The sequence below is a fragment of the Pleurodeles waltl genome, chromosome 7 (assembly GCF_031143425.1).
Source record: "Pleurodeles waltl isolate 20211129_DDA chromosome 7, aPleWal1.hap1.20221129, whole genome shotgun sequence".
NCBI lineage: Eukaryota > Metazoa > Chordata > Amphibia > Caudata > Salamandridae > Pleurodeles > Pleurodeles waltl.
This window is the reverse complement of record NC_090446.1, coordinates 1,343,103,093-1,343,116,578: the sequence shown is the minus strand read 5'-3', so window position 1 is coordinate 1,343,116,578 and position 13,486 is coordinate 1,343,103,093. Positions and strand designations below refer to the sequence as shown.

The window sequence follows — 13,486 nt, the reverse complement described above, 5'->3', positions numbered from 1 at the left end:
GGTCATGTTCTTTCCTGTGTTTTTAGTTGTTCATACGCTTTTCTTAAGTCTTATGTAGTAAACATGCCCCCTTTTAGACTTCTCTACATTAATGTTTTCTATTCGTAGTATAGGACATGCTTCAGAAGCTGGTAGTACCTTCTCTTTCCGTTTCTCCTCCTCATACTCCTTGTTACCCTGTTTTGACTTTTTGCCCTCTGCGAGATCCTCAAAGAAGTTGATGTGAGTAGGGCATTTCTCTGGTTCAACCAAAGCCACAACATTGCTGGTACTAGTATGTTCAGGTAGCTGATGGCGAGCTTTTTTGCGTAGGTAGTTTGTGCGGGCCTAGTGAGATAAAGTAAATTACACTTTAACAAACATACATCTTCAACTGTTCAAGTTACATATTGGCCTGATTAGTAACTACAGGCTCAGGCTTGTGACACAGTAATTTATTACATTACACATACTGCCATTTCATAAGTAAAAAAAATACATTTTCATGTCCGTTCACATATTGCCCCATATGTTAAATGCACATAACATGACGGTTTCTACATTTTGTAAGTAAGTAAAGCATCAAGAATGCTTCTATATTGTTTGCTTACATAAAGGCACCACTGTTGTGCCAAAACAACCACTGCTGTTTGTCAACACTAGCTATACTTCTCTTTCCAAGCAAAGACAATCTGGAATTTTCAATTATCTCAAGATTACATTATTGTGAACTGGTCTCTGACAAGAACAAGCTCTATGTTCTGCAAAGCAATGGGGTGAGAATCTTCTGTGGTCCTTCCTAAAAATGCCAAACTCTTACACAATACCAGCTGGTAAACTTGGAGACGTGGTGTGTAATACCAGACCCATAATACACTGAGCAAACACGACCTTATCTTAAAAGGCTTGGGGATTGAGGGTTTTTTTCCTCGCAGAGTATCAAAAGAGAAATTAGATGAAATATGGTTGTACATGGAACCACCTGCAAGTCACAAAAGTACATAGAGCATGGCGACCACTACTGCTATGAGGGACCTAAAATAGTGACGTCAGCTGTATAAGGACATTGATCATGGTTAACATATTCATACAGTGAATCTTTTAGACCTGACATTCCCGTCATGGTCCCCCCATACCCCCCTAGACTTTTTGCCTTCATTCCTCCTGTTTTGCTGAATTCATTTTTGCTGGCTTAAGGATTCTGTGCACTTTACCATTACTAACCAGTGTTCACACGCTTGTGCTCACTCCAATAAAAATGGTAAAGCTTGGCTTATACTCAATTGGAACATAGTTACTAATAAGTGCCTAGTAAAGAGGCACATGTAACCGCGGGGCCTGAAAATGTAATGCTACATGCTTTACTTATTGTGCCACCAACTTTAGCAGCCTTTTTAAACAGGTCTCAGGTCTGCCATTGCAGCCTGTGTTCAGTTTTAAACTGTCATTTCAACCTGTCAAACCCTTTTGCCAGGCCTAAACCTTCCTTTTAAATACATATAGGTCACCCCTAGGGTAAGCCCTAAATAACCCATGGGGCAGGGTGCATTGCATTTAAGACGTTGGACATGTACTTTTAGGTTTTGCATGCCCTGGTAGTGAAAAATACTTAAATTTGTTTTTCACAACTGCAAGGGATACCTCTCCCATGGGATAACAATGGGTTACCGTATTACATTTAATAAGTGATAACCTTTGTTTGGAAACAGGTTGAAATATAATTTTTTCGTGCCCAAGGAATTGTAATTTATAACGAACTTTAATGGGAAAGTCAAATTTTAAGTCACAATTCTAAAAATGCCTCTTTTAGAAAGTTGGCATTTAATTGTTCTAAACATTTGGTGCTTGAAGCCTGTATCCTGGGTCACGTGACTAGGTGTAGTGAAAGCCTTTATACAGTGGTCCCCAAACATTTTCGACCCACAGCTCCCTTGACCTATTGACCATTGGCTGTGGCTCCCCATTATGTTACTTTTTGATGGGGGGGCGGGGGATGTAAGCCTGGCCTAGGGAGTACATCTATTTTTCTCCCTGAAAATAATTGGGATGAAGCCAATGAAGGTATTGTAATTCTAGATATAACTGTAAAAAAAATTAACAGTTACAGTATGCACAGGGTTGTTTGTAAGGGGACAATAGTGGTTGATGGTAACCCTAGTAAAATGGGGACGGTCTCTCTTTTTTTTTTATAGTTATAACAATCTGCTGAGCTGTCTGCATTGAAATATGAGAACCCCTGAGGTGTTAGTCAAGCAGCAATAATGCATAATTTGCTCCACAATTCTTTTCCATTGTCAACAGACATCCTCTGCGGGCATTCAATTCAAAGTCTATTTTCCCAATAATTTACATTAATTCGTCTGTAATAATGAAACAGTTGCCTAACGTTTTCCAAATATAGTTTGGAAATGACTACCCAGTGCCCAGAACAAATTATTTTTTGTTTACACTCTACAGGAATCACACTTTGTTTAAAACAATAATTAAACACTCGTGTAATGGCAATCTGGGGGCAAGTTTAAGGTTTTGTTGCCCCTTATATGCATATTTACTATAGCATGCTACCGGCAGCTCTGAATAGTAAAAAGAGCTGAGTCACAATGGACAATGTTTGTTAGGAAGAAATTATTTAAACAAACGATGCTTGCAACATCGGAAGTGAGCTAACTTCAAACTAAAATACTTGTTCAACAAGCCACACATTCCACACTGGCAAGCAGAGGGAGGGATTTTGAGGGTGGGGGAGCTGTGTACCCTCCAAATAGTTGCTAAACATTAGGAGTTAACCTGAGGCATTATAGAAAGTACTTTCAGATAAATATACACACAATTGTTTAAATAGTATGAAATGTAGAATCGCTTTAGCTGTGTTTAACCACGCGAGGGCGCTCAAGGACAAAATTAAAAAAAGAAGAGCTGCTACAACTGCGTTTTTTTAATTGTGTAGTTCAGTGGTTCCCAAACTGTGTGCGGCGCCCCTGGCTAGTTTTGACGGCACACCAGGGAGCCACGGCGCACAGATTGGGGACCACTGCCTTTATCTATTCCTCCCAGATAGTATCACAAAGAGGGATTGGGTGTTGGCAGGATGGGTCACCCTCCTATTGACACCTACCACACCTGCACTGCATAAGAGCTGCTTCAGTGCACACACACAAATAACTTCACACTAGCCTTTTGGGACGCCAGACATTCGGGAGGGGAATGGAGGGGACTAGAGGTTTCTCTCACTTCCAACTTTGCACCAGGTATACATATTGGACCCTCAGACTCTTTAGTACACTCCTCGAACTGTGGATACTACAAAAGAAGGCCTGCCCTGCTGCCAGAGCACGACCCTGCTACTTGAGGTCTGCCCTGCTGTCTGAGAAGAAAGACTGGACCTGATCCCTGCATCCCAGACTACCTCAAGTGAATCCAAGGGTCAGCTGACTGACATTCTGTTTAGAGCTATTAGGACATAAGCTCCAAAGGCATCCTTGCACCTGCCCAGCTGAACTGCTGCAACTGGACCTTCCTGAGACCTGCTGGCCTTTGGAAGATGGAGGCCCTGATCCCCAAGAAGCCCCTCCCCAAGGCCTGGGCCTCTGGTTGGCATTAGAGGGCACTCCTCTGAAGGAGATCCTGAGCTTGAAACATGTTGACCAGTACACTTGAGTAGGGAACGTTTTCCCCACCCAGTCACGCTGTGAGAGTGTAGGAACATTATCTCTTGTGTCACTCTCCCTGTGTTTTTAATCTTGGCATAGGCTCCCTAGTCAACAATAAATTATTATTCTTAGGGCCCAAAGTCACAAAAGGCCCGATGATGAAGCATGCCACCTATTGGCAGGTGAGGGCTCTTCTCTTGCTTCTAACATATGAGTGCTTGGATGACCTGGTCATTCTCCCCTAGTTGGGTTAGAGGAGATCTTCCCTTTGTGGGACAGTGCACTTGATTAGGACATGAAACGCAGTCAGCTGACAAGAAAATGGCATTTTTCTGAGGTATAGATGACACTCAAGTGTCTGCAGGCAGGCCACTGTGTGACCCAGAGCTATGCATTTTCACAGTGCCAGGCCAATCTAACCCGGTGCCAGACTGAGGGGCAGTAGGGATCACTATGTCTGCCACATTGCCATGTCACCACAAGTCATTATGGAAAGACGCATGGCACCATCCGTCTCTGTGCCAGAGTGAAGAGTGCGAGGAATTAGGGGATCCCTGTCACCATGTAAGGAAACCTATGTCGCTCCGAAGGGGATTTGAGGGGGGAGGGCGACTTCGTGTCAAGCTGAGGGTACCAGAATTATTCCATTTAATTTATTATTTAACTATGCCTGGGCACCCAGAGTCACTGTGCAAAGGTTTTGGGCTGGGTCAGCCTCTGCCATTTTGCCAGAGATGCATGAAGATGAGAGATCTGTACTTTCTGAGGGGTATAAAAACTTACTAACTAAAGGGGAGAAGAGGGGTTTAAAGGGGCGGAGTCTATCCTCCTTTAACCCGTTCTGTGCCGCAGACGTAATGGTTACGTCCTGCGGCACAGTGCTGCTGTGCCGAGGACGTAACCATTACGTCCTCGGCACACAGCCCAGAGGGAGCGCTCTCGCTCCCTCTGTGTGCTTTCCCCCACCCCCCCAAAGTCAGGGATGGAAGGGGAAGCCCTTCCCCTTCCACCCCCGACCCCCCACCCCCACATAATGACGTCAGCTCGCGATTGCGCGCTGACTTCATTATGGGGTTCTCGCCGCACAGGAAGCCATTTGCTTCCTGTGCGGCGAGAGGAGAAGAGGTGAGTTCCTCTTCCCGGTGGGTGGGGGGTTTGGGCCAAAGAGGCACCGGGGGAAAGGAAAGGCTTTTCCTTTCCCCCGGTGTCTCTTTGAGCATTGCGATCGGGCAGCAGGAATGCCCACTAGACACCAGGGATTTTTTTTTTTGTATTGCTTTTGTGTTTTGGACTTGCGGGGAGCGGCCCCTTGGGCAAGGGTCGCTCCCCTTTAGGGGGCAATTATTTACGGCCATTTCTGCCCCCCTTGGGGGCAGATTGGCCTACTTTTTAGGCAGATCTGCCCCCAAGGAGGGCAGAAAACACTAGGTCACCAGGGATTTTTATTTATTTGTGTATTTATGTGGGGGGGGTGCCCCCTTGGGCAAGGGGCGCTCCCCCAAGGGGGCATAGAACTGTTGGCCTTTTCTGCCCCCCCCCCTCCCTTGGGGGCAGATCGGCCTTTTTTTTTTTTAGGTCCATCTGCCCCCAAGGGGGGCAGAAGCCACTTAGGCACCAGGGATTGTGTGTGTAGTGGATGGGGGGGCGGCCCCTTGGGCAAGGGTCGCTCCCCTTTGGGGGGCATGTCTTTTAGGGCCATTTCTGCCCCCCAAGGGGGGCATTGACCTGTTGGACATTTCTGCCCCCCTGAGGGCAGAAGCCACTTAGACACCAGGGATAGTGTGTGTGTGTGTTAGTGGATGGGGGGCCTTGGGCAAGGGTCGCCCCCCACTTTGGGGGCACATGTACCGAGGCCATTTCTGCACCCCTTGGAGACAGATCAGCCTATTATTTTTAGGCTGATCTGCTCCCAAGGGGGGCAGAAACCACTAGAACGCCAGGGATTTTTTTTATTTGTTTATTTTTGTGTGTGTGTGGGGGGGGGGCGTCCCCTTGGTCACGGGGCGCCCCCCCAAGGGGGGCATTGACCTGTTGGCCATTTCTGGCCCCCCTGGGGGCAGATGGGCCTATTTTTTTAGGCCCGTCTGCCCCCAAGGGGGGCAGAAGCCACTTAGACACCAGGGATAGTGTGTGTGTGTGTGTGTGTTAGTGGATGGGGGGGGGAAGGGTCGCCACCCACTTTGGGGGCACATGTACCCAGGCCATTTCTGCACCCCTTGGAGACAGATCAGCCTATTATTTTTAGGCTGATCTGCCCCCAAGGGGGGCAGAAGCCACTTAGGCACCAGGGATAGTGTTGTGTGTGTTTTTTTTGTTTGAGGGCTGTCCCCTTTGGCAAGGGTCGCTCTCCATGGGGACACACTACTAAAGGTATTTTCTGGCCTCCTTGGGGCAGACAGGCCTATTATTTTAGGAGGCCCATCTGCCCCTATGGCAGAATCCACTTAGGCACCAATTTCTAAATGTTTGATGGTGGGGTGTTTGTCAACTGATGAAGTATTTGCATGTGTGATAAAAAATGTTTTCCTCCTTTTTGTTCTAGTTCAAAGCTTTTGCTTTATTTGCTGTGGCTCCTTGCGGTTTTGGCGGTGGTTGACCTGCAGTTTGCACAGTTGCATGTTTTAGGTAAGTAAAAACAATTTACTCCAAAGGAGTATTGTTGCCATGCATGAATGACATGTTTGTAGGGGGTGTACTAAATGCAGGATTGTGTGTGAAATTGTCCTTAGGTTTGTGCACAATAATATTTGTTTTGTCTTATTTCTAATTTGCCTTTCTTTCTTTCTTTTTAGTGGGATATCATTGGTAATTGCTGTGTCTGTGCAGAGTAGTTGCTGGTGAATCAAGCTTTTTCAGGCAAGTGAGCGGTATAGTTTTTGAGTTTATAACTCTTACTAACAAAGCTACACTTTGTTACTTGTCTTACACAGTGCTGGTTGTTGGTGGTGAATTTGTCCAGTTAATTTTAGCAGGAGAGATCATGGCTAGCCGCAGGATGACCGCTCAGCAGGTGGTTGGTATGCTTTTTGAGTCACAGTCTGATCATGATTATGAGACGGACTCTGCATTTGAGGCAGAGGAGGAAGTCAGAGATTCTGGCAGTGATGTTTCTGTTGGAGGGGAATCTTCTGATGATGAAGCCACACTCAGTGCAGATGAAGGGCCTGTTTTAGAGGAGGACACTGATGTGCCAATAGTGCAGCAACCTGGGGCTGAAAGGTTTCCCGTTATAAGACCTGATGTCTGGGTTGCCCCAAACATGGAGCAGCCAGAGTTGCCTGCCTTTACTGGTCTCCCGGGGTGTAACGCCAATACAGAGAACTTTTTGCCTATCAATTTCTTTGAGTTATTCATGGATGATATGTTTTTGGAAGAGATTGTTGAGCAGACTAATTTGTATGCGGAGCAGCATTTGAGGGACAACGCTGCTAGACTTAGGCCACACTCTAGAGCTGCCCAGTGGATTCCCACAAATTTGGAGGAGATTTTGGGTTTGACTTTTTTGATGGGGTTGATAAGGAAGCCATCAGTGGCTTCTTATTGGTCTACTAGTCCCTTGATGGCAACAGCTATATTTCCGGCGACCATGAGTCGTAATCGGTATTTGCTTCTTCTTAGGATGCTGCATTTTGTTGACAATGCATTAGCCTTGCCACGAGATCACCCAGATTCTGACCGTCTTTTTAAGATTAGGCCTGTCCTTGATCATTTTATAGATCGGTTTTCGGAGGTCTATGTTCCAGGCAAAGAGATAAGTGTGGACGAGTCTTTGGTCCTCTTCAAGGGTCGTTTGGTTTTTAGGCAGTACATTCCTAGCAAAAGGGCACGATATGGAATTAAATTGTATATGCTGTCTGAAAGTAGGACAGGATATGTGTATAGTTTCCATGTGTACACTGGTAGGGATTCCAATATTGAACCCCCTGGTTGTCCTCCCACTTTTGGAGTTACTGAGAAAATTGTGTGGGATCTTGGTAGACGACTGTTCAACAAAGGTCACCATTTGTATGTAGATAACTTCTATACTGGTGTGCAGTTGTTCAAGGAATTGTTTAGAGTGGACACAGTTGCTTGTGGCACAATCCGTTCTAACCGGAAAGGCTATCCAACGGAGCTTGTTTGTAAAAAACTTGAGGGGACAGTGCTGTGCCTTGCGGAACGAGGAGCTGCTAGCTTTGAAATTTTCAGACAAGAGGGATGTCTACATGCTAAGTACCATCCATGATGAGAGTACTTCCCCCCGTGACTGTTTGGGGCCAGGTTGCTGAAGTACGCAAACCTGTGTGCATTTTAGATTATAATAAGCACATGGGAGGTGTAGATAGAGTTGACCAGAGGTTGGAACCTTATACTGCTATTCCTAAGTCTTACGTTTGGTATAAGAAGTTAGCACTTCACCTCTTCCACTTAGCAACCTTCAATGCTTTTATTGTGTTTAGGGATAGGTCTCCAGAGTCAAAGATGACATTTGTGAAATTTCAGGAGTCAGTGATAGAGAGCCTTATTGTGGTGGAACAGGCCAGAGTTCCTAGAGAAGCAGTGGTGGAGGATGTGGCTAGATTGAAAGATCGCCACTTTGCTGAGCACATTCCTCCCACACCCAAAAATGACTTTCCAGCTAAGAAATGTAGAGTGTGTTTTCGAAGAGGTATCCGGAGGGAGACTCGAATGTACTGCCCAGATTGTCCTTCAAAGCCTGGTCTGTGTGTGGGTGGTTGTTTTAAGAATTACCACACCCAGAAGAATTTCTGGGAACAACCATGAGTGTAAACTCATGTCTGTTTTGTATTTTCATGTGTTCAGTTTCATGGTTAGCATTTCTGTCATGTACTTAGTTGGAGCTTTTGTGTTTGTAGTTTTGTAATTCTTTCTACTTAGTTAGGGGTTCCTCTGTTTAAAAAAAAAAAAAAAAATGATGCCATTGTGTGTGGAGTGGGGCTTGGCTGAGAGTGTACATATTGACTTGCTGTTGGCTACTGCAACATACTGCCAGCCAAACACCAGTCCACACACTCCCATCAGCTTAAAAAAGCATATTTTCCTGACTTTTCTTCGTAGGATCACCACTCCAGCACAAAATTCCAATCCACCTCACTCAAACACAACCCAGCCCACTTTTATCACTCTAATCCAAACCACCCACCCCAATCCACGTCACCCCATTCCAATACACCCCACTACTTAAATCTGCACCACTCTACCCCAATCCAATTCACTACTTAAATCCACTCCACCCTATTCCAACCCGCTCTAAGACATTCTTTGCCACTGAACCCTACTCAACTCTACAGCATTCTATGACATTCCAACAAATCCATTCAATGACAACGTACTCCCCCACTTTGACACTCAACGCCACTAACTTTTAGCCATGCTGAACAGCAGACACACTGGGTGAACAGCATGGCAAAACACATTGGCAAAGCCGACAGCTCATATAGGCAATTGTTTTGGATTGGAATGGGGCAGATCCTTTTGGATTGGAGTGGGGAAATATTTTGGATTGGGGTGGGGCATATTTGAGGGAGGTGGTTTGGAGTGGGGCACGTTGTTTTGGATTGGAGGGGACAGGCTCTTTTGGATTGCAGTGGGCAGATTGTTTTGGAGTGAAGTGAAGAAAATTACAGTGGGGCAGAATGTTCTGGATTAGAGTGTAGCAGATTACAGTTGCGCGAAATGTTTTGGATCAGAGCGGGCAGATTGTTTTGAAATTAGAGCAGGGTGAATTGGAGCGGGCAGATTGGATTCAGGTGTTTGGGAGAATTTGATTGCGGTGGATTGGTGTGGGTAAAACAGGGATGATTGTAGTGGAGCGGATAGCAGTGGGATGGATTGGGGTGTAGTGCAGAATTAAGTGTTAAATAATAATTTCAGAAATTACACATAATAAAGAAACAATGTTGCTTTGCAATATTTAGAACAAGATAATCGTCAACCTTGGAGAACAACGACCACAGGCTGTAACAAATGAAAACATGAGTGGAAAGTGAGAAAAGACGACTTGGCAAAATAAAAGAAAGTTAGCTATAAAAAATAAAAACAACCTTTGCAAATGTGTTTGTCCTGCTGGGCATGTTTTTACCCGTCACAAGCTTTCTGTTTGCATGGCACTATAATTAAAAAAAATAAAAATAAAAAAAATAGTACCTCGATCTCCTGGGAGCAGTGGATAGGCGCTGAGTAAGTTAAATTGTTAATCAATCAACTTGGTCCCTGTTCCACAGAGAGGAAAGGAAATTATACCAGGCCTGCAGTGACGAATTATGAGACTGTAAAGAAGAGTGTCACGCAAGCCAACAAATGGTGAGCAACAGGTGGACTCCAAGCCTTTAATGCACACAACAATCTCGCTAGCATTTGCACTTGCAGCAGGCTCAACCCTTTAAATTAAAAAAAAAAGACATATTTGCATTTTTTATATCAGATCCTGCAGCACCACTCTTGTAAGTCCCACACATAACAAGAGACCGATGGGAGAAGTAGTCTACCGATTCTTTGTTTAAAACCTCCAACTTTCCTCTTCTAAAATGTTGGCATGTATGAGGTTGGTGTGATTTAGTTGGGGCGGCTAAAAGAGGCCATACATATAACAAGAGAAGCGGATACTACCCCACGAGGATCACCAGTGAAACTGATTCTTAAGCATCCATTGCACTCCAACAAAGCACAAAGATGTATTTTCTAACACCTCACCTCCTGCTCAGCTAGATCTACCCGTCGCTTACGCTCGCGCTCCTCCTCCTCCGCGTGAGCTTCGTCACGCCTCACACGCGCAACGTTGTCCTTATTGCGCACGTGCCAGCTCTTCTTTGGAAGAATATTCATTCTGATTGGGTGGTAGCCGGTTTCCTTTTCCCTCAGCCAAGCCTCAATATGGCAGAGAGCGCGCTGTAGTTTCGCTGCAACCAACTGCGAACTAACTTTTACTATCCGGTCTTTCGGTGATCGTTCACATATGAAAAGTATGCAGTCCGCAAGAGTCAGAACAGATTTCTCCGTAATGTTTCTATCGGTGCTGAAGCTGTCCTTCTACAAGCAGTCGCCGACGTTGGTGGAATATTTTCCCACCGTTACGATTGGTTCACTGTCCTACCCAATTGAGGACAATAGCTCCACCTTCTCACGCTGAGGACATAATTGTACCTTACTTTGATTGGTCGTGTAATCTAGCCCTCCCTTCGATTGGCAGACGACATGCACTTCCTACTTCATTAAAAGCAAATACGGCCGTTCTACAAAATTACAGTTTGCAACGGATGTTCCGTATTTTGAATGTCTTCTTTAATATATAATTTTACACGCTATGCACTTGATACGTTCTACAAATTAAAATGGTTGCTATTTGGAAATAGCTACAACTGTCGAAATCTATCATTTTTACTATCTACGTTTCACCGAAATTGTGAAAGCGCCATATCTTTATGCATTTTTGCAGAGCGCGGACATTACCCAAATGTATTAGAGCGCTTTACAAGAAACTGGCTTTTATTACAAGAATGTGAAGTTACAAACGGCGCAAGTCCTAAAAAAAAGTGGCGGTAGGGAGCAAGACAAGTTTGGCAGTAGGCAAGTGACATGGCGCGTGACGTCACACCGTTTGATTGCTTGTGGCATCACGAGAAGAGGCACCACAACCCATGACCTTACAGGAAATGCATAGCTGCCAAATTTTCAGATTGCATATGTGTGACATTTCCATGGTTTTAGTTTACTTATGAGTGGCCTCCTACTGCCCAATGAGTGACACAATGACTGACACGCCTCCCAGTAGAAATAAGCAGTGATGTCCATATTGAGAGCTAAATATCACAAATGACCACCTTTTGGACAATGAGAAGCACTAACCTGATTATATTGTCCATTTTAACACCATTAACATCCAATCAGAAGTAGCCTGACCCACTTGTGTTATTTATAGAATGTTAGTGAGAGAGCATAGTTTATATAATCTGTATTAACATGAAATGTTTATGAATTAATGTGTGATAATGCCGCATAGAAACTGTAGTAATGAATTCTTGCTTAAACGTGCACTTGAAATGTGACAACGGGGAGTGGCCGCCAATGTTTACGTGGACTAATAAAATGACTAATGTTTATGAATTATTATAATTGAATACGTTTTATACTAATTATTAATGATTGCGTTATTGAAATTGTGCTAAAATCCTTGTAGGCCTTAAGTTAGCATGAGCCGAAGCTTAGCTGCCTGGCTCTCATATTAAATTGTATTTTTCCTAACTTGCATTGTGCTGACTCGCAAAAGGACATGACCTCTTGTTTTTCTTCAAACTAGAAGCTGAATGTAACCATAGTAGATCCGTTCTCATGAAATTCACATTGCTTGTAGAAAATGTTAGTCAAAATGCAACAGTGTAGATTAATGTAATGTACAAGGTCGTTCAAACCGGTGAAGACAATGGAGCTACTGACCAAAAGATGTGCAAAGAATTACAGGAGGATGAAATCATATCGGACGTGCTACCTCTGAAGACGTCAATCATATGGACCAATAAAATGTCTGTAAACTAATATGGGGTGAAAGATTAATGACATAATCTGTTTTCTAACTGGGTAAAGATAGTAGGGTATAACCATTAACCAATGACATTTTAGGGGAATGTACAACGAAAAAGGGATAAAAACCCATGACACAGAGAATCATTAGAGGTGGGTTGGGGAATGCTATTGATTCGATCCAGAAACTTTGTCACTGTTTGGTGACTTACTTTGGTTTGCTTAAACCATCCATTTCTTAGATTGCCCATTTTACACTTTACCTCCTTATGAGGGAAGTGCCCCTTTTTGTCCCAGAGCTGAATTCTGACTAATGGCGATTTGACTGATGTCCTGAAGAAGAAGACTGAACCTGAGTGCTGTCCTAAACCTTGGAGGGTAACTATGACAATGAAATTGTGATTTGTCTGTTTGCTTTTCCTTTCTAGGTACCAACTGCTTACGTTTGACAGGGACCATAGTTTAGATGTTTTCCAAATTGGTGTTCTAAATTGTTTTGCATGAAGCCCAACATGCTAATGCTAATCAGAGGTTAGGACAAGGGTTCACTACACCGACGCAAATAGACACATGACTGAACCTATGTTTTGTTGAACTGACGCGTTGATGACACTCTGCTAAGGTTGATTCATGTTAACGTTGTGCTATGTTCTAATAATTGCGTTCCTCGCGTTGTTTAAGTCTTATCCGAGTTGACAAATTATGACAATGTTATTGAGTGTTTTGGTTTTAAGATTAACACACATGCTTTTAGAATTGTAATCAAATAGGGAATAAACATCATAAAAATTCTACTAAACTGGTGTGGTTATTCATGACTGCAAGGTCATGGTAGTGTCTTGAGTTGATTAATGACTTTGACTAAAGTGAAATGCATTGTGATAATAAATATTGATGACATTATTGACGTATTGATTGACATATTGATTAGCTATCTCGTCCTAAGGTGTCTCTCAACTGGGTCAAAAGATTCATTGGCCTAAAACGAGTCCTGATGTGTAATAAATTATCATAAAGGGACACGTTAACATTAGTACTGTTCGTAAGTAGAATGCTGTGAGGTAGGAGAGAATGTGGGGAACGGAATGCGAGGGCTGGCAGTTGGCGGAGACTTGGGTGGAAGGTACAGGTGTTGGCGTACTGGAGAAGACTTACAATAAATACGTATTTATTCAGCTCTACATCGTGTCGACTGCATCACTACAAGAATTTTGGCGACGAGGCAGAAACTTCGAACCACGTCGAAGCCTCAGGACGAATTACTGACCAAGGATCTCCAGTAATACGTACGGAGTGAGTACACAAAGCGCCAACACCTCCCCCCACCCCTGGAGCCTTAA

The 13,486-nt window shown here is 44.0% G+C and overlaps 1 protein-coding gene across 1 annotated transcript in view; it reads right to left on the bottom strand.

The window, feature by feature from the left end:
• LENG1 (leukocyte receptor cluster member 1) overlaps positions 1–10,700 on the bottom strand; it is a 43,082-nt gene extending 32,382 nt beyond the window's left edge. The window contains exons 1-2 of the mRNA XM_069200721.1: positions 10,323–10,700; positions 139–327 (exon numbers count right to left, since the gene is read on the bottom strand). Coding sequence (XP_069056822.1) covers positions 139–327; positions 10,323–10,454 — 321 coding nt within the window. The 5' untranslated portion in view covers positions 10,455–10,700. The remainder of the gene's footprint in view (positions 1–138; positions 328–10,322) is intronic.
• Positions 10,701–13,486: the final 2,786 nt, after the last annotated feature.